This window comes from Pristis pectinata, chromosome 13, assembly GCF_009764475.1.
Source record: "Pristis pectinata isolate sPriPec2 chromosome 13, sPriPec2.1.pri, whole genome shotgun sequence".
NCBI classification, from domain to species: domain Eukaryota; kingdom Metazoa; phylum Chordata; class Chondrichthyes; order Rhinopristiformes; family Pristidae; genus Pristis; species Pristis pectinata.
In genome coordinates, this window is record NC_067417.1 from 49,132,809 (window position 1) to 49,157,427 (window position 24,619).

Genomic DNA, 24,619 nt, shown 5'->3' on the forward strand with positions numbered 1-24,619 from the left:
ATAATATTATAATTAGCATGAGACTAAGACATAGGTTTTATTGAAATTAAGTTTATAATTACATAAAAACTTTCCAACTTTGGACAGGTCTTTAACTACATCACGTACCTTGCCCACTAAAAATGCAGTGGATCTTTGTCCAAAGCTGGCCAATTTACAATAGTTTCTTAAACAAAGGTGACACTTTACTCTTGATAAGTTTTTTTTTGCTGCATCTATTAGTTGGCTGTGCTCAGTGGTCCACAATTCCACACCCACCATGTCTTCCTTCATTACCCCAGGTTGTTATTATACAGAGTAAAGACAAGGAATATTTAGGGGTCTCCATAAAAGGAACATTATATTTTCTATGGACCTTATACCATGTTGAAGTTGCTATATGAATGAAGTTGTTTATACGAGGAAGAGATATTAAGCAGGAACACTATCTGAAGAAATTTGGCTCACCCCTGTCATTGTTCTGGATTCCCTTGTTAAAGGATCACAAACCTAATTTGGACTGTCAAGAGACATGCTTTTCATGTCCGCCAGAACAGGGCATCACTTTCCCACAGAAGACAATCACCTTAACGTGAAGCCTTCATGGTACAATATTCTTCAATCCACTACAGGGTACTTCTATCACAACATCCAACATGGCATGGACATATCTTTAAAAGTGGTAATGCTGATTTTTCTAGTAACAATTTCTTTCAATATAAACCACAGAGATGGGTTGAGCCAAAAAAAACTAAAACAGAAAATTAAGCAAGGTCGAAGTTAGGAAGATAGAAAAAATATAAAATACACAATGGGGGAATGACAAAAAACACAAAAACAGTCAGGTCAAAGTTATTTATCCTCTAGCAGATAAAATGACGTTGGAGATTAGAATCAAAACATATTCCTAGAGATGCTTTGCCATCTCATACAAAGGTTCACTTGGAGGTAACTGTAGTGAAAAGTCCTACATGTAGGACCAACGTCCATTTATTAGCAGCCAACAACAAACTTTTTAATTCTTCTTTCAATTTTACTTTCTGAAAAAGCACAACATAACTTTTACAAAGTGGTCTTGCTCCATCCAACGATGCTGGCACTGGAACTGAAATTCAAACTTTGCCAGATAGGAGGACAAAATCGATGAGGGTAATGGTTTCTTACTTTTCAGGATGTTATAAACTTGTTTACTGTTCAATCTTGATTTAAAGTGAGAGGAACCAACAAGTAACAAAACTATAAGAATCAAAATAAATCAAAACTATATCCAAGAAAATTCAAAATTCTTTGATTCTTATTTGTTCTAAATGAAAAAAATAACTAGAATTTCTTATCTATCTGCAAACATAAAAACAAAGCAGTCAGATGGAGAAAACATCTGGGAAAATTCTGGGGGGAGAAAAAAAAATCAAGGAAGGGAAAAACAAACTTGCATTTAACAAAAAAGTACACTGTCTTTAACATCCTCAGGATATCCCAAAGCACTTTACAGTCAACGCAAAGACAATTGGACCTCAGTTACGTGCATAGCAAGGTAAGCAACAAGAAAATCTTTGATGATGCCAGTTGAAGGACAAATGACAGCCAAGACACTGGGGGGGAAAAAAGTTTCATTAACATCATAGGACAGTTTGCATCTTCCATAAAAGCTTCTACCCAACATAAGACTATTGAATGGTTCCCTTATACAAGGAGATGGACTATGACTTCACAATCTACCTTGCTGTGACCTTGCACCTTATTGCACTGCACTTTCTCTGTAGCTGTGACACTTTGTATTGTCATTGTTTTTACCTGTACTGCATCAATGCACTCTGTACTAACTCAATGTAACTGCACTGTGTAATGAATTGACCTGTACGATCAGCATGCAAGACAAGTTCTTCACTGTACCTCAGTACAAGTGACAATAATAAACCAATACTAGTAGTTTGTGACTTAATTATCTTATCTGAAACACTGCATTTCTAAAAATGTACCATTGAAGAATCATGCTCACATCTCTGAAACAGCACTTGAACTCGTGACTTTCTGCCAAAGAGTGCAACCAGCAAGTCAACTGAACAGAGGACGACTTAACAAAATTTGTGGCCCACTTCATTTTCACCCATTTTTCTTAAAACACTGATTTCTTGCTGGGAGTTTACATACAGAAACTCCCCAAAACACATTTCCTTACAGCACTGCACAAAAACAGCATTAGCAAGCCTCTTACATGCTGAGTCAAAGCCAAACATAAGATATTTTAAAGAAGACACCATCCATCTTTGTCTAGACTTCAGTGGGGCTTTCAGGTGTCACTGGACAGAGATCAAGAATGGGAATTCATGATAATTTTTCAGTCTCTGACCTGGAACACTAGTACCCCTCTACCATGTCAGCTTAGAAGACCGACGTGTTTGAACAACAAAGCCAAATAGTCCCTGGAGAACTGTACATCAAGTTATCAAATCTATGTATAACAGCTAGCATCAGATCCATTATGTAAAATTGGACATACAAAACCTGCAAGTTATCACTGCAGTTACATCAATTTTCTGACTATTATATCTCACTTTCCAAACCTCACACTTGAATAAAATTACCATCTGATTTATTCAGATTGTACTTACGGGAACAGGTATGCAAATATTTTCAATTAAAAAGATGCCAGTAGTGATTATAGACCTTGACTACAATGTGCTATTAAATAAAAATATTATGTTCCTTAGAAGCAAATAGAATTTCCAGGAGGCAAAGATGTTGCTATATAATGTGAAACCCTCTCAATCACCCTAGCATGGGTTGTGCAGCAAGTTAGAAAACTGTTTCTACATTTTCCCTGCCATCAGATCCAAGCTTAAGTTAAACTGTTGGAAATATTCCCTAATAAACCTCATAAATGCAGAGTTTGAAAAGATTCAATCCAAATTTCAATGGATCAGTGCAATAAATGACATTCACTTGCTTTTGAAAGTAACTAATGTTGGGGGCAAATTATATCTGCTGTTTTAAAACTGAGATCCAGGAATCTGTTGAAACAGTGATGAAAATGTTTCCTGTATCCTACAAAGAATGCAAGAAAGAATGAAATGAAGCAAAGAAGTCACAAAGGGTCATAGACTGGATCAACAACTGGGCAAGATGAGAATTGAATGCAGAAGTGTAAAATTATCTATTTGCAAGGGAAGAACGCAAAAGTAGGATATTTGATTTAGAAGGCCACGTGTAGAGTGGTCATAGAGCGATACAGGATGGAAACAGACCTTACGAACTACAGAGTGAATACCAACCATTTTTTTTGTTACGCTATCCTAACCTATTTTATTCTCCCCACATTCCTATCAACTCCCCCACAGGTCCTATCACTACACCAGGAGCAATTTACAGTGGCCAACTTAACCTATCAACCCACACATTTTTGGGATGTGGGCAAAAACAAGAGCACTCAGAGGAAACCCACGCTATCATGGGGAGAGCATGCGAAGTCCAACTAGACAGCACCAGGGAGTCAGGAGAGAACCTGGGTCGCTGGAGCTGTGAGACAGCAGCTCTACTAGATGCACCTTTGTGTAATCCTTTCGGTCTCATTAGACAAAAGTTGGTCTCCGTTCAAGTGGGCTGCTCGGTCCTACATAGTGTGGAGTTTCTCGAGTGTTCATCCAGGGTAGGTGGAGAGTGATCCACTAATGTTCCTGACCTGGGAATCGAAGGCGGTGGAAAGGCCTTGGGGAGTCAGGAGATGAAGCAAGAGCTTCTTGGTGTACAAGAGGCATAGATCGAGTGGACAGTCAGAGACCTTTTTCCCAGGGCGAAAATGGCTAACACGAGGGGACATAATTTTAAGGTGATTGGAGAAAGGTATAAGGGGGATGTCAGGGGTACTTTTTTTTTTAAAAACACAGGGTTGGTGGGTGCGTGGAACACACTGCCAGCAGAGGCTGTGGGGGCAGATACATTAGATAAGATGAGATGAGATAATGAGATATCTTTATTGGTCACATGTGCATCAAGGCGCACAGTGGGGTGCATCTTTTGCGTGGAGTGTTCTGGGGGCAGCCCGTGGGTGTCACCACGTTTCTGGTGCCAACACAGCATGCCCACATTAGGGACATTTAAGAGACTCTTAGATAGCCACATGAATGATAGAGAAATGGAGGGCTATGTGGGAGGGAAGGGTCAGATAGATCTTAGAGCAGGATAAAATGTTGGCACAACATTGTGGGCCAAAGGGCCTGTACTGTGCTGTAGTGTTCTATGTTCTGTGTACTTTCCTTGGAGGAAATGCAACAAAGATTTACTAGAATAATTGCTGGATTGAACTGGCTATCCTATCAGATATGACTATATGGAATAGACCCACATCAACTGGAGTTTTGAAGAAATGAAACACTTAAAAGTCAATGGGCTGTAGTTCAAAAGCCACTATTTCTATTCTAGGAGTCAAGAACTAAGGGATCAGTCTCAGAATTGCACACTTAGGTCTGAGATGAGGAAAAATTTGCTCAACTTAAAAATAGTTGTGAATTATTTGAACTCTCTAACCTACAGGACAGATGCATGTACAAGACTGAGTGCAAAATATTGGTAAGACATTAACGGAACCAAGAGTTGTAAGGGTAAGGTGGAAAAGCAGAATTGTTTTAGAAGCTCCACCTTTATTTTGTTGAATGTCAGAGCAACTCTAGAAGCTGCTTACAGATTTTACAGTACTACCATGCACAAATCCATATCAAACAATTCTTGGTTGCTCCAAAGCACTTCACAGCCACTGCAATATTTTTGAAATTCATTATTGAAGTATGGGAAACACAGGAATCAACTTGCACAAGGCAAGCTCCTAGATACAGTCATGTGTAATTATAATCCGCCTAATTTGTGTTTCTTGGAGGTGGTGGGGGTAGCAGGATTGAGAAACAATACGTGTTAAGCTTTAGCCAAGACATAATGGGTAACACCCCTTTCAAAATAAATTAATCACAAACAAAAATAAATGGGTACAATCTAATAGCCATTAAGGAGATCTAATAGCCATTACTGGCATAGATTTAACTATGAGTAACCAATGGGTTAGGAATTAGAAATAAATTTAGAGATTTGCAATTTGGAAAAGAAGTAGTGCCCTTATAAAGGATGGGATGAAGCTGAAAGCGAGTAAGGACCTTGATTTTTCCAACTAAGCAAAATCAGTTTGTGTGGAGCTATGAAATAGCAAGAGCTGAAAACCTCGCTGGAAGTTGTACAACCCCACACAATAGTGGCAATGCAAGGCATAGTATATGTCAATAATTTACGGCTGCACGTACAATGATTCTGGGAGACTATAACCAATATATTGACTGGATAAACTGAATTACCAGTGATAATGATGATGAATTCATGGATTGCATACAAGATGGTTTGCTGGATTAATATGTTGAGGAACAAAATAGGGATCAGGCTATTTTAGAACCCGTATGGTGCCATTATAAAGGATTACTAAATATTCATGTAATTTAGTAGCCCTTAAAAAGGCACAGCAATCAACAACCAATGGATAAATAATATAATTCACAAGGGTTTTTATTGTCAAAAAGAGCAGTAGGTTGAGGATTCAGAACATTTCAGATTTCAGCAAAGGAGGACCCAGGGGAATTAAAATACAGAAGTAATCAATGAGATACAAAAACAGATTGTAAAAGCTCATAGATGCACAAAAAGGAAAAGATGAGCAGAAGTTAATGTGGGTCCCTTATAGACTCAGACAAGGGAAATTATATTGGGGAATAAGAAATGGCAGAGAAATTAAAATACTCTGACCATCTTCCCAAAAGGTACAGAAAACCTCCAGCAGTGCAGAATAGGTCTAGTGTGAAGACGCTGAAAGAAACATGCATTAGTAAAAAAAAAATTGTATTGGAGAAAAAAAAATGGGACCAATTGCCGATAAATCCCTAGGACCTGATAAACCATGTTGCAAGAATTTGAAAGTGCTGGCCACAGACACAGTGGATGCACGGTTTCTAAAATTCCATTGATTCTAAAAAATTTTCAGATCGAAAGGTAATAAATATAACCCCACTATTTAATGAGAGAAAAAAATACCTGGAAATTACAGACAAGTTGCCTGACATTAATAACTTTTAAGCATTTTCCATACCAAAGTTAGCACTTAGAAATTGGGTTTGGGCAAAGTCAATGTGGATGTATGAAAGCGAAACCATGTTGAATCACTTTTGAAGTTGTGACTGATAGAATAATTAAGAACCAATGACTATGACATTTGGATTCTCAGAATACCTTTATAAAGATCTTTATAATCCAATAGGTTATTAAACAAAATTAGAGTACACAAGCTTGGGGGTAATACACTGGTGTGGACCAAGGGTTGGTCAATGGAATAGAATAACAAGGCGATTTTTCAGGTTAGGTGGCTGTGAACAATGGGATGTCCTGCAGCCCCAGCTGTTCACAAACTGGATGGCAGTGTGAATTTTGGGGAGGATGCAGAGAGGCTTCAAGAGGATACGGACAGGCTAAGTGAATGGCCAGGACACAGCAGATGTAACAGCATTTGGAAAAATGCAAGGACATTCACAATGGAAAAACAGTATTTTTTTTAAAGTGGCGAGGGGCATTAGTGTTAAGCAGGACCTGGGTGTCCTTGCACACAAATCACAGAGTTACTCTACAGGTACGGCAAGCACTTAGGAAGGCAATCTTTATATTGATCTTCATTGCAAGGCAATTTGCGTATAAGATTAAAGACATTTTATTACTATTACATAGGAACCTGATGAGTCCATACCTGGAAATGGTACAGACAAGTCAGAGTAATACAGCACAGAAACAGGCCCTTGGGCCCAACTTATCCATGCTGACCAAGGTGCCCACCTCAGCTTTGCCTGTGTATGGCCAATATCCATCTAAACCTTTCCTGTCCATCTTGGCTTGTCTCAAGAAAGGATACATTTGCAACAGGTGCAGTGCAATCTTCAAGATTATTTCCAGGAATGGGGGTATTTTCCAGTGAGGTAAAAGAATACACAGATTCAATCTATAACCTTTAAGAGAGGCAATATTATTGAAATATACATAATACCTACAAGGATTGACGGGGTAGACGTGAGGATGATGTATTCCTATAGCTGGAGGGTTTAGAACCAGCATTCAGACTCAAAATAATGAACTAGCCATTCAGGAATGAGATGAGAAAATATTTCTTTACCTGAGAAGTGAATTTTTAGACACCTATACCAAAGGGGACTGTGGAGGCTCAGATGGCGAGTACACTTAAGGCAAAACTACATTTGTATATTAAGGGAATCGGGAGATATGGGATAAGTACAAGAAAGTGATACTTAGCTAAAAGACCAGACCCAAGATCCCACAGAATGACATAACAGATACAAAGGGCCAAACAGCCTGCACCTGCTCTTTTTAAAATTATATTCCCTGCTCCTCTTTAAAATATATCCACTTGAAAAAATTCAAAAATTATATTTCAATACCTGATGGAAATCTTTGCCGCTACTTTTACCATCGCCACTGAAATCCACATGCGAGAATAGACAGCGTAATAAATGTCTGTCTGCCTCGGGGCCGTGTCTGTTCACAATCTGCAAATGAAAAGAGCAAATTAACTTAAGTATTAAGAAATTAGGAACAGTGTATACACTCAATATGTATTTTTCATGAAGAGTTCTTTACACACTTATAATGACTTTCCTCAGAGAGTATATGCACTGGAACTTATGATGTATTTCTAAACAGACCAGGAAATAACTCAGTCTATGAATCTCCACAACATTAATGGGACTGAAAATCCACAGGTTTGGATCAAGAATGGAAATACTTGCAAAGGAAGGCAAACTTCACTGTATTACCACTCTGTCCAAAGCCTAATATTAAGCTACGCTTACAAATTAAGACCCAAAAACAAGACAAAGGCAGAGCAGCACCAACAGATCCACACCACTCAAGAAAGGTAATGAGGCTGCAAACTACTGGGTACAAAATTCTGATTACAAGCATCAAATTGGAAACTACATGTTGTTAAATTTGTAAACATTTCCCAGGAAACAAAATCAACTCATAGCATCAACCAGAACTAAAGAGATTCCAAAAACTTCAGAAAATATACTTCTACAAATTTACTAAACAAGGAATTCTTCTAAAAGATCTCAACCCAATGTCTTTTCAAATGTATTGATGCAAGAAATACCCCTGTATCAGGTTAGGGGAGCTCCTAATCAACTCAGCAGCACATGGCAGTTACCTTCTGTATTGGGCTGTTATTTTAATTGTACTTCAAAAGATATGTTAATTTCTTTACATATATCATTACCTCAAAACATGAACTGCTTCTCCAATGAACAGAGATCGATAAGTAGCATTCAAGAAGAAATAATGTGCAAATATTTTTATCAACCAATTAAAAGTCACTTCTATATTGAATTTTAATCAATAATGTCATCAAAGCAAACAGCCATTTTTCTTCTAGCCTGCAATGAAGGCCCATTTTTTTCAGGGTATTCTTGGTTCCCATAAGTCTTATTGATGGTGCAGGTGTGATGCCAGAAGCTCTTTGCGCACTGATGGTACTAAGATTTCCTTCTATCTTTTAAGTGGGACTGTAACATTACAATACTGCTTCTCTATATATGCACCCCAAGTAGAATGTCATGGACCATTCTATGCATGCATCCAGCTTAGAGAAAGCATACTGGGGGGAACAAAAAAACAAATATAGAACAATTGGTGAAGCGTGTTCTTGCAAGGAACAAGCTGCAATCCAACACCATGCAGAAGACAGCAACTCCTATTGGGTAGTCAACCAATAAACACCAATTCTGTCATGGAAATATTTAGATAACAGGTAAAATATTATCCTCTTGTACTGAAAGATAGAATCAAAGTCATCCTCTTACCCCAAACCACACCATTTTAATTCTCTCCTTCCTACCTTCTCTTCTATCCCCTACAGTAACACAAATTCTCTTCAAAGAAATGTCCAATTTCAGGTTTAAAAATGCCTGTTCAAGTATATACTGAACACTACATCTAGACACGTGTACTGAGCAAATAAGAAACCCACAGCACTAATTGCATGCATAGCTGCATAGCACTAATTTCCCATTGCATCCAAATTCAATTTACATAAAATAGAACATTATTTTTACTTGCCTCCTGCTCTGCAGGATGAACATGCAAGAAAAGTCAGAGGAAAATTGTTGATTCTCTTTTTAAGTTACACCTTCCCCATGCTTTTTAATACACTATCAAACAAGCACTAAGACTTGGCTTGGCTGGTGGCGAGAACGGCCTGCTCTTGCATCCTCCTTGCAGTCAGTCACAGCACCATTCCACATGGTTATCAAAATAGCTGTGTTGGTGACAAGATCATGCCCCCATTACTGGAATACATGTCCACTGATATCTGGTAATATATACAACACTGATTAGGTTCATTTTGAACAGCAGCATAATACAGGACTTGTTCTCTATGTGCTGTTTCCAGGAATATAACACTGAGACCAATTATTGCTGGAAGATCATGTCAGTGACACATGCCTTCTGATCTTCCCAGAACTCGCGGGCCTTACAGTACAATGAGCTGCCCATGAGCAAATGTTGCAGACTACACATTCTGTGGTCCAAGACTACATGCTGAGAGAGCTACTGAAACTTGCTCTCGTTATATAGGATATACACCACTGAAGCAGGATATTTGGCCCAACTAATCCCTGATGCTCTACTCAAGCCTCCTCATATATTTCATCTAAATCTATGAGCTTAACCCTTTCTCCATCACGTGCTTGTCCAGCTTCACCCTAAATGCAACTATATCATTTATTTTAATTGCCCCTGGCAGCAGATTCCACAGCCGCCACACAAAAGTGGAAAATAAGTTCACCAATCCTTCAGTTAACCATTCATATAGGAGCAACAATGAAGAGAAAATAAAAAATATGATATGATAGAAAAGTCCTTAGAAACTTGGCAAAAATCATGAAATCATACCAATACCAAACTGCAGTCGAATTGCAGCAGTAATGCCAGTTTGACTCTTAAGAGTACAACTTGAAAGTTCGAACCTAATATGCAATTTTCAGTGACTGGACACATTGCCAAATGAGAAGCAATGAAAAACTCTGGAACTTCTAAACTACTTCCATTGTAACAAAACAGAGAGAAATCCAGCATAGATGGAAGAACTATAATCCAAAACAGTATTGAAATAGAGGAATAAATCTTTTTAAAAAAAGAGACGTATTTACAGGTACCTAGAATTTGATGCAGAAAATTCACTTTTCTACCATGCAAGAAAATAAGAACCCAAGAATTAGTAGTAGACTATTCAGCCCCTCATACCCGCTCATCCATTTAACAAGATCATAGCTATTCTTTTACCACTGACACTTGCAGTAATCCCAGTTCCCTTAACATAGAAACGTGTAATTTCTGCCTGGAGTACACTCGGTGACTGAGGTGCCACAGACCACTTGAGTAGAGAATTCCAAAGATTCACTATCTAATTTCATCTCATCCCAGTTTTGAAGAACTTCTAGGCACCCCAGACAGCAGAAACTTATACCCTGTCAACTATGTAGGAATTCTGTTTATTTCATTTTTAAATATATACCAAAAGATATAGAGAAAATAATTCATCTAGGAACCCAATGAAGGAAAAGGTAAGATCTTTCACTTACACTACGATTTTAACATAAGAATACATTAATGATCTAGATTTTGCTGAGAAATCCCGACAGTCAGGAAGTTCAGGACTTGTGCTACAACAGGGAAGTCCTGAATTTCAAGATCCTCACATTTACCATTCCAATCACAGTCAGACCTAGAATTCTTCACAGGAACCTAGCTGTGGTGTGCCAACATCCTGCAGTTTCTCAACAATTACACTAGGGAAACAACCTGCTGAATCTGTACCAGGCTTGAAGCAAATTCAGTACCTTCTTAGGTGGACGATAATAGTCTTTTCCCCAGGGTAGAGAAGTCCAAAACTAGGAGGCTTAGATTTAGGGTGAGAGGGAAAAGATTTAAAAGGGACCTGAGGGGCAGCTTTTCCACGCAGAGGGTGGTGAGTATATGGAATGAGCTGCCAGAGGAAGTGATTGAGGCAGGTACAATAGTATCATTTAAGCAGCATTTGGATAAGCACATGGAAGGGAGGGACCTGGAGGGATATGGGCCAAATGCAGGAAATTGGGACCAGCTGGATGGGCACCATGGTCGGCATGGACTCATTGGGCCAAAGGGCCTGTGTCCATGCTGTTTAGCTCTACGTTTCTATGACTATTATCATGGATAGGAATGGCTGTGATGGAGATGTATGTTGCATGCAATTTTTACTTTTTGAATTTAATTGCATTTTATTTTCAGGTGTTTAAGCATTTTAATTAGAACTTAATCATGATTCTAAAAACATAATTGTTCATGACTCTAAATGTCAGACATACACAAGCATTCAAATTCTGAGGATTCTGACAGCCAGTAAGCTTGGGAATGTGGCTCAACTAGAAATCAAAAAATTACAATAAATAGCAACAGACAATCTGCTGAAGGAACTCTGAGTTGAACAGTAGCATCGACGGGGGGGGGTGGGCCGGTGGATCTTACAAATTGTCAACGTTTTGGGTGTGGACTCTGCGTCAGGACCGATGCAGGTTTTCAACCCAAAGCATCAACAATTCCTGATCCCCACAGATCATGTTCAACCCACCGAGTTCCTCCAGCAGACTGTTTGTTGTTCCAGATTCCAGCATCGGCAGTGTCTCGTGTCTTCCTTACAATAAACAGGTCTTACCAAGTAGACTGATGGCCCCATAGCACCTCATCGATCATGTTGGAGCCAATTTTGTGGACCAATTTGGTGGTGGCAGATTCCTCTGGGTTAAACTCAGTCTAGCAGATAAAGCACAGAATGGCAAGTTTACCACTCTGCGGAAATTATAAGCTAACATATATGGATAGAATACACACCAGCTTGGTTAGAAAAGATAAGAGACAGAGGCAGGTGAGTTCATTGTATCACCATTTTGAAATTGTAAAGAGAGTAAAACAACTTCATTAGCTGCTTTTTCCCCCCCAAAGTAGGCTTTGTGATTAGTCTCCTGAGATACCCAAGAAAATAAAAATCATTTTAAATGGGCTTAAGTATCTGTTCTGTGAAAATTAAACTTGTGAGCATGTCCTAAATAGTTTTGATACTCAAAGATCTCTGAAACATTTGACAGAGTAATCTAACAATCCTAAGTGAATACTATTAATGAACTGAAAGCCATGAAGAGTTGTATGACCAAAGTACAGCTTTAGACAAGGTATGGCCTACATAAGTAGACAAAAACCCCATCATCCAGTTGCCAAGATACATAGGAAGTAGGTAACCCTTCGAATCGTCAACATTGACTTCAGACCCACTTACTCACCAATAATCTGCTTACTGATGCCCAGCATGGGTTTCACTAAGATCACTCAGCCCCAGATGTCACAGCACTGGTGCATACATGGATAAGTTAGCCGAATTTCAGAAGTGTGACTGCCCCGACATCAAGAGAGCATTTGACCAAATGTGGCAGTCCTGGTAAAATTGAAGTCAATGGGCACCAAGGAAGAAACACTCCAATAGTTGGAGTAACACCCAGAAAAGGAAGATGGCTGTGGTTGCAGTAAGTCAATCATCCCAGCCCCAAGGCATCACTGCAAGAGTTCCTCAGGGCAATACCCTAGGCCCAACCATCTTCAACTGCTTCCTCAAGGACTTTTCTTCCATCATAAGGTCACAGGTGGGGGAAATCTGTTAATGATTGAACAATTTCAATTTCATTTGCAACTCCTCAGTAAATGAAACAGCCCATTCCTATATGCAGCTAGAACTACCCAACATTCAGTCACAGGCTGAGAAGAGACAAGAAACATTTGCACCACAGAAGTGTTAGGCAATGATCTCAAACTATAAAGCGTCTAACCAACTACATGACATTCAATAGCACTATTGTCAACACGTCCCTCACCATCAATATGCTGGGGTCACCACTGACCAGAAACTCAAGTATACCAACCACACATGTACCTTAACTACAAGAACAGGTCCAAGGCTCAGCATCCTGTGGCAAGTGACTCATCTCCTGACATCTCAAAGCCTTTCTACAAGGCACAGTCCATGAGTGTAATGGAACACTGTCCAATTGCCTGGATCAGTGCATCTCCAATAACTCCCATGACACCCAATATCAGGTTAAAGAAGCCCACTTGATTGGCACATTGACCAGCCGAACATTTATTCCCTCCTCCACTGGCACACAGCAACATGGATGTGCACTATGTACACAGTGCACTGCAATTACTTGCCTAGGGTACTCCAACAGCACGTCCCAAACCTGCGACTTCTAACACCCGAGGACAAAGGCAGCAAGGCAGTGGGAAGCTACTTGCAGGCTCCCCCTCCAAGTCACAATTCATCCAGATTTGGAAATATGTCAGTGATCTTTCATCATTATTGGGTCCAAATCCTGAAATTCCCTCCCTAACAGCATTATGGGAGTACCTTAACCAGAAAGACTGCAGCAGTTCAAGATGGTGGTCCTCCTCCACCACCTTCTCAAGGGCAATTAAAAATGGATAAAAAATGCAGTCTTGCCAGCAAAGCCCTAATCCTGAAAAATGAATGTTTACCAACATTTCAATGGCTTCATTCAAAAAAAATTCAAGTACTGTGAAATACATAATGCTAAATAAATTTTTATTTCCTTTAATGGACCCAGCGTAGAAATGCCTATATACATTGTTGTGAAATAAATACAATATACTTTGTGTATTATTCCTGAAACTGACAAACCTATTCACTGCAAATATAAAACAAGCCAAGCTATTTTCACAGGATCCCTGTAGTATGTATGCTGATCGACAGTGAAAATCATTTGTTACAAAATATACTGAAAACTTTAATTTGATCAGAAGAGAAGAATATGTGGACATAGCGAGCTTGAGATTTTCAGCTTTTACCAATGGAACAAAAAAAATGCTGAAACTTAAGTTTGCCTTTTTAAGGAAAACCATTGATAACACATTGCTGGCATTTTAGTTTACATCAGCCTCACATTTTGCTTAAAGAGTGCAATTTTTAAAAATGCAGTACTGCACACAAACTACTGACCAAACGTTTGTGGACATGCAATACAACATGCTACGGAACTTTATAATTGGGGTATCTTTGGAGGGAGTGAGCACAAGGGAATAAAAATTAGTAAAAACAAACAGCAATAGATGACTTTGAATGTGCAGGTACAGTTGTCATTGCCAAACTAGTTACAATTCATTATAGATTTTTTTTCCTTACAAATAATTCTAAGAAAAATACCTGCAGCTGAACAGAAAAATGGGAAAATTCAAGCCTAACAATGAAGCATTTACTACCTTCTATAGGTCTCCCATCTGCCACAGAGGAATAACTTTGTACTACTACACAATATTTACTGGTGAAATCCATTGCACAATTAACAAGATAACATGGCACTAGAGCATGGAGAAGAAAGTACTACAATGGCATGAAAGGTATTTTAATATCTCACGTGAATCATCAAGTGCCATTTGACTTTCACAGTCAGACGAGTCAATTGTTGTTACGGTCTGCCTCACAGAGGAAAACTGAGGATGAACTCAAAACCCACCACCAGACCTTTCCCTTCCCAAACTAAGACAAGTGTTAATTTCACTGAATAGTTTCTCCAAGTTAATAAAAAATTCCAAACTAAAAGTGAAAGCAATAAAAATGTTCCTTTTAACTTGTATTTCTTTCACTTTCAATAATCATGTGTGTCGTTTGCCAGTACCTACATAAACAAGTTAAAAAAAAAATTGCTTCTACCTTTTGGATTATCAGCCTAATAATAAAACATTTACTTGATTACTAGTTAATAGATTTCTGAGCATTCACTCCTCGACATTATTCAACATTGCATTATGCTTATTTTCCCTTCCCACTCATTTTTTCTCGACCTTAAAGCCACTAACCCATTAATGGAATACACTTCTATAGGCAAATAACTGATATCTTATGCAAGTCCATCCTGTCCCCAATTTCCTTGGTCTGTCCAGGAGAAGAGGGTGTATGTAGATACATTCTTAGCAGGATCTACAAACAGCAATCAAGAGCTGGAATTCAGTGGCTTTCTACCCTCTAATACAAGCCAATACCCCTCCTTCCAAATGTCCTAGTTGAGTACGTCAACTTTCAAAAGAGATCCTAAATGGTGTCTGGGACGTCTTCCTCTCCTTGCTCGTTTAAACAGATGGCAAATGAACAAATACAATAGATGTAGTGCACATGGATACACGGAAAATCTTCAACAAGGTGGCACATGGAAAATTAATGGAGATAATGAAGGGGTACAGAAGTAATAGGAGTTCAACAAACAAAAATAAAAACCGAAAATCAAAAATACTGCATACAGATGCAGAAAAACAAAAAGAGAAAATGCTGGAAATACTCAGAAGGTCACACTCCATCAATCGAAAGAGAAACGGTTATCATTTCAGGTTAAAGGTCCTTCGTCAAAACTGGGAAGGAGACAAGTTTAAGCTGCGTGGAGTGAGATGTCTTTGATAGAGTAAAACTGAGGTGACCATGGAAATACGTGGTAAACAATGTTATCTGGTCAATAAGTAAATATGAGCAGTTAAAGAGTGAGAACATAGGCAAAAGAACATTGACAAAACAATCTAGGAGTTACAAAATGCTGAGCACAAAGACGCGCCCCGCAGGTCAGGCTGGGCATGTCCTACACTCTCAGAGAGAAAAAAAACAACAAACAAAAAAGTGACCTGCTTAATATTTCCAAGATTAAAAACTGGTTACCAGTGAGTTATGAAACTTTGCAAGACCTCATTTCTAGGGCCATTTCCCTTCATTGTGTCGCTCAAAGCTTGGGTAAATAAATTGTAAATAATTCCACAGGCTCGATTGTTTAGAACACCAAAGAAAACTCTGGATGGACACTTATATGATGAGGAAAGGACTAACAAAGAAAAGGAAAGTGAAACTCAGTGCAAATGCAAGTTGATGGACTTAGTGAAAAAACATTACACCCAGAATTGAACTATTCTCAGTATAGTCAAAGAGCAAAGATCTTTGGAACATTAAATACAAGACAACTGAAGGCCTCAAAAACTAATGGAATTCTAGGCCTCAATCTAAAAATATAAAAAAGGTTATTAGCAGTCTTACTTAAAAAAAACATCAGAATTCAGATACTCATTAATGGAAGGAATTGAAAACTCCAAACAGAGTACCAGAGAGAACAATTCTCTTCACAACTTAAGTTTAAATACTTTACCCCGCTCAACGAGGAAAGCCTATTAGTTATCCCACTAAAACAAACAAGAACCCCAAGAAAATAACTACATCCTATCATTGAAGGACACACTGAATTCTACTACTGCACTAGAATAGAATTCCATAGCAAGTATTAAACAATATTGAAGTCAGATTTATGATCCTTAAGAATAAAAAGGTGCTTATAGGAATTGAAAATACCAATAAATAAGCCTCTAACTTAGGCATTTCTGGAGAGGACAATTCAAATCTGTCAGATACTCACTTAAAATTAGAAAGAGTTCAATTCTAAATTGAGATATCTATTTAAGTGTGCATTACAGTTTACCCTAACCAAGTCTTCTCCTGTTTCCTAAAGGCACAAACTCTGGGGTGCTGTCCCATATGAATTCACTAACTTCTCATCAAAGTGGATCATTCTTCTTGCTTTAAGCATCCAAATACACAAGTCACTTAATCCGGCTGTCCAAAAGAAAGATTGCACAGCTCTGCTTCAGGACAGACAGCAATTAGGTTTAGAGCTTCTAATTTGAAGTTCTAAATGTCAGCCTTTCTGTGAACCATATTTTAATTTGCTGGTACAATGAAACCACCAATGAAGTACTTGCAAATTGCTTTTCAAAGTGTAAAACTAAACCCTATAAACAAAACTCTGTTTTTCATCTTTTAATAAAGACAAGGCCAGAAAAATCTTTTTCAAGTGTGATGTTCTTTTAATTGTTTCAAATTGTTTTGACTTCATCATGACCTGCAAATTGCAAACCTTTGACAGCTGAGGGTGCATCCACTCAAATCCTATTTTGTCCTCTCCTACATAATCCAGCATAATCAAAGACCCCACCCACCCAGGACATTCTCTCTTCTCTCCTCTTCCATCGGGTAGAAGATACAGGTGCCTGAGGGCTTGTACCACCAGACTTAAGGACAGCTTCTACCCCACTGTGATAACACTATTGAACAGTTCCTTTATACAATGAGATGGACTATGACCTACGGCCTCATGATCTACCTTGTTGTGACCTTGCACCTTATTGCACTGCATTCTCTCTGTAGCTGTGACACTTTACTCTATACTATTATTGTTTTTACCTGTACTACATCAACACACTTTGTACTAACTCAATGTAACTGCACTGTGTAATGAATTGACCTGTACGATCAGTTTGTAAGACAAACGTTTCACTGTACCTTGGTACAAGTGACAATAATAAACCAATACCAAACATCATGCAGAACGTTTAGCAGGGGTCAATGTTCAGAAACGGGGTTACAGAGGCCAGAAACAGCATCAATTCACCACAAACTTGACATCATCGAATCTGAACAGGTCGGGGTTGCAGATGCAACTGTTCATTTCGCTCCATAGATGCTGCCTGACCCGCCGTGTTCCTCCAGCATTTTGTGTGTATTACTGAACAGTTTGGTCTTGCACTGGGTAAACTTACTGAATAATCACGGCATGGATGTACAAATTTGAGTTAATAAAGTCTTAATATAAGCTGCCCAATAGTTCAAGCTGGCAATGGTAGAGAGCTACTGAGCGATGCTGACCAGGAACATCAGAGGATTGATGTCAGATGTGTGGTTAACTAGTACCAAAGAGAATGTCTTTGGATGCACCAATCAACTTCAATACTTATGGGGGAATTTGGGGAGGGTGGAAGTTTAAGTTAAGCTGTCAGCATTCCATCCAACTTGCCTAAAAAAACTTGCCATAGAGAGATGCAACAAAGATTCATCAGATTGCTTTCCCCGGCACAGAATTTTTGCTCTATGAGAGATTAAGCAGACTACGTGTTTTCTCTATAGTTCAGAAGATTGAGAGGTACTCTCATTGAAACTTACAAAATTCTTACAGGGGTCAACAGAGTGGATACAAGGAGGAAGTTTCCCTTAGCTGGGAAATCCAGAAATCAGAAACTTCTCACCTGAGTGGCAAGTCTTTGGAATTCTCTACCCTAGGGGGCTGTGCATTGAGTTCACTGAAAGACGGATAGATATCTGGATATTAATGGAATCGAATGATGTGGGGTTCATGCAGGAAAAGTAGAAGAGAAGACTTGGTCTTGACAAATGGCTCAAAAGTCCAGATGGCCTACTCCTGTGTCTAATTCCTAAAACTTATGTTCTAATCATATTGCAGTACCTTTCCTATGGAGTATTTACATGATGCCCTCTCCCCAATTAAATTTACCTTCCCAGAAAAATCCCATTGGCCCTTTTGAATTGGTACTACAGCAAGACTCTGATAATCCAGCACCCTTAGGACTTTGGTAGTGCCAGACTAGATTTTCCAGACTATTAGATATTACTCCCATTAATACCCAAACACTTACTTCATTTTTTAAAAAATACAAAATGTTAAAATATAATAAATTTTCCAATGAACAATTAAGTTTAAAGGGAGCTGGAAATATGTGAGCACTCCAGACCCCAGCTCCAGCCACAACCGTGCCCACGCTCCTGACCCCTGGCATTCTGGATCCAAACTTCAACTCCAGCCATTCACCCAGCCTACAATCCAGGCACCAGACGCACTCCAGACCCCCAGCTCTGGCTGTGTCCCTCGCTTACGCACTGGACTCTCAGCTCACATTCCGGACTAATGAATGCTGGATGCTGACCCATCTGGATTGCCAAACAAATCAGATCCCAGATTATCAGAGCTTTACTGTAATGTGCCAACAACAGCTATGGAACTATTATAACATCTAAGAAAGTTGTTTTTTTTTCCTTAATATAAAAAGCAAAAAACTCTCCAATTAAAAACAGAACTCTTGCCACACCTGAAAGTCTCTCAAACTCCAGAATGTTATTGCTACTGTTTCATAATTGCTATAAAATGCAAAGTACGTAAGTAATTAGAAGATAATAAAAGGCAGTTTGCCACAGTGTACCAATAGTAACTGATTAGTATAAAGCATTTTGCTAATTCTCTTCCAGGTCTCAGTTCAACTTTTCTATACTAACTTTGAAACAAAAATCAAAATTCACAGTGGAGACACAAGAGACTGCAGATGCTGGAATCTGGAGCAACAAACAATCTGCTGGAAGAACTTAGCGGGTCAATTGACTGAGTTCTTCCAACAATTTGTTGATCTAAATTCACAACTTTACTTTTGCAGTACTCATTCAACTAGTTGCAAAAGACCTTTAACTTCCAGTCACCTCCAATTACTAACAATTGCAATCCCAAATTCCTACAAGTGAGAAAGGTTTGTACTTGCATAGCATTTTCAGGGAATGATATGCTTTTAGTAAGCAGTAACGTATGATAAGGAAAACTAAAACACGAAGAGAACTTTATTATTAACTTGAAAGTTGGGCCTTGAAGGGGCACATGAGTTTAGTTAAGCAAAGGTAGGATACGATTTTTTTAAAAAAAGGTAGCCAGATAGTTTCTAAATTGGAAACCAAATGAGTCATTGCTAGGTTACTAAAGAATTTGCTAATATTTTAATTTTTTTGCAAGCTTTCTATCCAAATTGAACAGTACGAAACTTAAGATTAACGCAAAACGTCGCAGAGGGAACAAAAAAGTATATCGTAAATATACCAACTCCTTCCCCTCCCTTCCCCCACTTTTTACTGATCCTTTACTAGGCCTCGTTCCTGAATGAGTTAGTAACACTCGCCGAATTACAAGTTTGACGTTTCTCAACCCTACAACTTTCTCCTCTTTTCCCTTTCAGCAACTAAACAACTCGAATGATAGCACTTTCTTTCTTCTGGACGTTATGGGCTTTTAATATACTTTGTCCCTCTGTAGGCCCTGACTTCACCATGTGAGTTTCTATCCATCCCTCTAGTTCCTCGTTATGCACGTATAAATAATGAGGACGAAGAGTGCACAAAGTTGCCTTTCAGCCCGTTGTTTTTAGAAGAAGTTACAATAGTTTCTCCTCACTCTCACACACTTCGGCTCCCTCTACAAACGCAGCAGGCCTCAGGCTCCCTGGGCCTCTAGTGCACAGTGTGCGAGACTTGTTTCACGGCAAACTCACATGAGAGATCTCCTGCTGGCTGGATTTGTAATTCTTCTTGGTCAGGTTGTCCACAAGGTAGCTGATTTGAGACAAGGCCAGCGATAACGAGTCAAGATTCATTGCTGGTCGGGGCGGTCAGCTGAGGAAAGCGGGAAATGGTCATTATTCCCCTTTCTTTTACTGGAAAAAGAAAAATTTCTCTTCTCGTGTCAGCGCCTTTCCTCTCTCTCTCTCTCTTTCTTATAATATATATATAACGATGGAGGAGGGAAAGGGTCGCCTTCTGCTAAGTGTTCTCACGGGAGAGTCCGGGGGCCCAGTGGTCACTTCAGGAGTGTTTGCTCCGCTTCCGCTCCGGTTCCGGGCAGGCTTCGCCCCCGCCCCCCCTTCTCTCTCTCTCTCGCTCTCTCTCTCTCTCTCTCCCTCTCTCTCTCGAGTCGGTCTGTCTTCAGCCCGTCCCCGGCTCCTCGCTCACTTTTCTCCCGCCGCCGCTGTTCCTCCTCCTCCTCCGTGTAGCCTGAACATGGCGCTGCTCCGCCGGTGGGACAACAGAGAGGCCGAGGTGGGGAGGGGGGGGTGGGTTTAGGAGGGGGGGGGAGGGGGTGGCGGCGGGGAGGTGAGGTGGGGGGGTGGGGATGAGGAGACGAGAGAGGACGCGGTGTCGGCCTGGCCCAGCCCGGCCCGGCCTGGCTGCCTTCGCTCAGCTCTCTCGCCCGCCCGCCCGCTCGGTGCGGCTGCAAATGGCGGCGGCGCGGCCTCACTCACTGCGCCATCTTGGAACCACCGACAAACACAACAACAACAACAACAATATTTTTAAAACAGAAAATTCTCCTCAGAAAACTTTTCTGGGCCGACCGGATACTTTTTTTAAAAACAAAAACTCCACTTTGGATTTTTTTAAAAAAACGATATCGGGAGGAAAACAACCACCACCCCCCCCCCCCCCTCCCGAGCCCGCCGATTAGTCGCGCGATTAGTCGGGCGAGAGCGAGACTGCTCCGAGTTTTTTTGATGATCGGGGAGGGGGGTAAGGTTGAGGGTTTCCGGTCAGCGGGGAGAGGAGTTTGTTGGGGGGGGGCGTTATTTGGTTTGTTTATTTTTATTTCTATAATAGTTTCGTTAATGCGCCTCTTGCTCTGCCCCAACAGCAGCGCCCAGTCAGCGCGTCGCCCTCCCGCCACGGCCCGCGCGCTCCCTGCCCTGCCCCTCCCCCCCACACTGCGCGCTCCCGCCGCGGCCCGCTCACAACCCGCGCGCTCCCGCCAAGACCCGCTCACAACCCGCGCGCTCCCTCCCCTACCCCCCCCGGCCCCGCGCGCTCCCTCCCCTACCCCCCCCCCCGGCCCGCGCGCTCCCTCCCCTACCCCCCCCCCGGCCGCGCGCTCCCTGCCCCTCCCCCCCGGCCCCGCGCGCTCCCGCCACGGCTCGCTCACAACCCGCGCGCTCCCGCCAAGACCCGCTCACAACCCGCGCGCTCCCTCCCCTACCCCCCCGGCCCGCGCGCTCCCTTCCCTACCCCCCCGGCCTGCGCGCTCCCTGCCCCTCCCCCCCCGGCCCCGCGCGCTCCCTGCCCCTCCCCCCGGCCCCGCGCGCTCCCGCCACGGCCCGCTCACAACCCGCGCGCTCCCTGCCCTGCTCCCCCCCCCCCCCCCCAGCCCGCGCGCTCCCTGGCCCGCGCTCGCCCCCGGCCCCGCGCTCCCGCCTCAGTGGCAGACTCCAACGCTCACGCTGCCCGGCACCCAATAACATCCACATCCCGCTGGACTTTTTTTTATTGTTATTGCAAATGTTAAACGTGTTTCACCTCAGCACCGCATTCGCTTGCTCGGCATTTTGTTGTTTTTTAATTTTTTAAAAAAGAGGTGTGTGTGTGTGGGGGGGGGGTGAATATTTGCACCACGTGATGCATTAACCCTGCCAGGCGGGCCGAAGGGGACGTTTAATTTAAAAAAAAAGAAATCAGTGGCCACTGTACGGCCGCTGTGATATTTTTAAAATGTGATGGAAATATAATGTGGGGAAATAAAGAGTCGAATAGTTGGGACGCCGAGTTCAATCACGTGATTTTGGGTCATGTGACCGGGCTATAGCGTGTGTGTGCCCTGTGCCAGCCGCTCCCACGTTATCCAACGCACCACCTTCGTCTCATTAACGTGCAACATTGCTCTTCCGTGCAGCAGTGAGCTGCCAGTGTCTGTCTGATTTTCCTCAGTTACATGTATATTTAAAAGATCTTGCAACAGTACAGCTCTGAGGCATAGGTTCGGCAATCATTTCAAGAGTGGAGATTAACCGTTTAACGCAGAGGTGTGAGTAAAACTGAACGTATTATATAGGCTGTTTAGTCCTTCAAAGTTATCCTTCCATCTAAATGGAGAGTAGCTGAATTATGTCTTCGCCTTATCAACTTCTTGGTCCCATGACTGTTACCACCTTCGTCCAACAGAGGGGTTTTGTGTTTGAATTGACCTCCAGATTCGCCGACATTTGGTGATGGGGAGATTTCCCCTATATTTGAGTAAAGGATTGTTTCCTATCGTTACCATGTAGTTGGTATGACACCAATTTTAAAGTCAAGCTCCCTAGTCTGCACAGTAGAGAAACTATTGTTTTTCCACTTATCTTATCAACACTTTAAACACCTAAATTATATAATACTTAATCTTGTATATTAAATGGAATATAAACACAGTCTACATAGCTTGTGTTCACAGTTTAACCCTTTTTTCTACAATATGCCAGTGAAAGCGGTGCTGCTTCTCATAAAAATAAGTGTTGAAGGTGGTACCAGCACTGAATGGAGTACTCTAGATGAATCTGGAACTTTGTGGAACGTGACTCACTCCATGTGTGTATCCCAGTCATCTTGTGATAAGGGAATCAATTCATTGCTTTTTCAATAGCTTGTCAGGAATACTCAATAAAAATTTCTCTACACATTCAATTTAGAAACATAGAAAACCTACAGCACAATACAGGCCCTTCAGCCCACAAAGCTGTGCCGAACATGTCCCTACTTTAGAAATTACTAGGCTTACCCATAGCCCTCTATTTTTCTCAAGCTCCATGTACCTATCCAAAATCTCTTAAAAGACCCTATCGTATCCGCCTCCACCACCGTTGCCGGCAGCCCATTCCATGCACTCACCACTCTCTGAGTAAAAAACTTACCCCTGACATCTCCTCTGTACCTACTCCCAGCACCTTAAACCTGTGTCCTCTGTGGCCACCATTTCAGCCCTGGGAAAAAGCCTCTGACTATCCACACTGATCAATGCCTCTTATCATCTTATACACCTCTATCAGGTCACCTCTCATCCTCCGTCGCTCCAAGGAGAAGAGGCCGAGTTCACTCAACCTGTTTCATAAGGCATGCTCCCCAATCTAGGCAACATCCTTGTAAATCTCTTCTGCACCCTTTCTATGGCTTCCACACCCTTCCTGTAGTAAGGTGACCAGAACTGAGCACAGTACTCCAAGTGGGGTCTGACCAGGGTCCTATATAGAACCATAGAACAATACAGCACAATACAGGCCCTTCAGCCCACCATGTTGTGCCGACCTTCAAATCACACCTAAGACTATCTAACCCCTCTATCTTAAATTCCTCCATATGCTTATTTAACAATCTCTTGAACTTGACCAACGTATCAGCCTCCACCACCACTTCAGGCAGCGCATTCCATGCACCAACCACTCTCTGGGTGAAAAACCTCCCTCTGACATCTCCCTTGAACTTCCCACCCATTACCTTAAAGCCATGCCCTCTTGTATTGAGCATTGGTGCCTTGGGAAAGAGGCGCTGGCTGGCTACTCCTCTTAATATTTTGTATACCTCTATCATGTCTCCCCTCATCCTCCTCCTCTCCAATGAGAACAGCCCTAGCTCCTTTAGTCTCTCCTCATAATCCATACTCTCTAATCCAGGCAGCATCCTGATAAATCTCCTCTGCACCCTTTCTAACACCTTCACATCCTTCCTATAATGAGGCGACCAGAACTGGGCACAGTACTCTAAGTGTGGTCTAACCAGCGTTTTGTAAAGCTGCATCATTACTTTACGGCTCTTAAACTTGATGCCATGACTTATGAAAGCTAACATCCCATAAGCTTTCTTAACTACCTTATCCACCTGTGAGGCAACTTTCAGTGATCTGTGGATATGAACCCCCAGATCCCTCTGCTCCTCCACACTGCCCAGAATCCTGCCATTTACCTTGTACTCCGCCTTGGAGTTTGTCCTTCCAAAGTGTACCACCTCACACTTCTCCAGATTGAACTCCATCTGCCACTTCTCAGCCCAGCTTTGCATCCTATCAATATCCCTCTCTAAGCTTCAACA

At 41.2% G+C, this 24,619-nt stretch overlaps 1 protein-coding gene across 4 annotated transcripts in view; it reads right to left on the reverse strand.

Annotated features, from left to right (window-relative positions):
• The window catches only part of cnot1 (CCR4-NOT transcription complex, subunit 1), a 156,652-nt gene extending 135,125 nt beyond the window's left edge, over positions 1-21,527 (reverse strand). For 2 of the 4 annotated variants that reach the window (XM_052028161.1, XM_052028162.1), the window contains exons 1-2: positions 20,293-21,527; positions 7,449-7,556 (exon numbers count right to left, since the gene is read on the reverse strand). In XM_052028161.1, the coding sequence (XP_051884121.1) occupies positions 7,449-7,556; positions 20,293-20,394 (210 nt within the window). In that variant the 5' untranslated portion in view covers positions 20,395-21,527. The remainder of the gene's footprint in view (positions 1-7,448; positions 7,557-20,292) is intronic. The other 2 variants (XM_052028159.1, XM_052028160.1) reach the window with 2 other exon arrangements.
• Between the last annotated feature and the right edge of the window lie 3,092 nt (positions 21,528-24,619).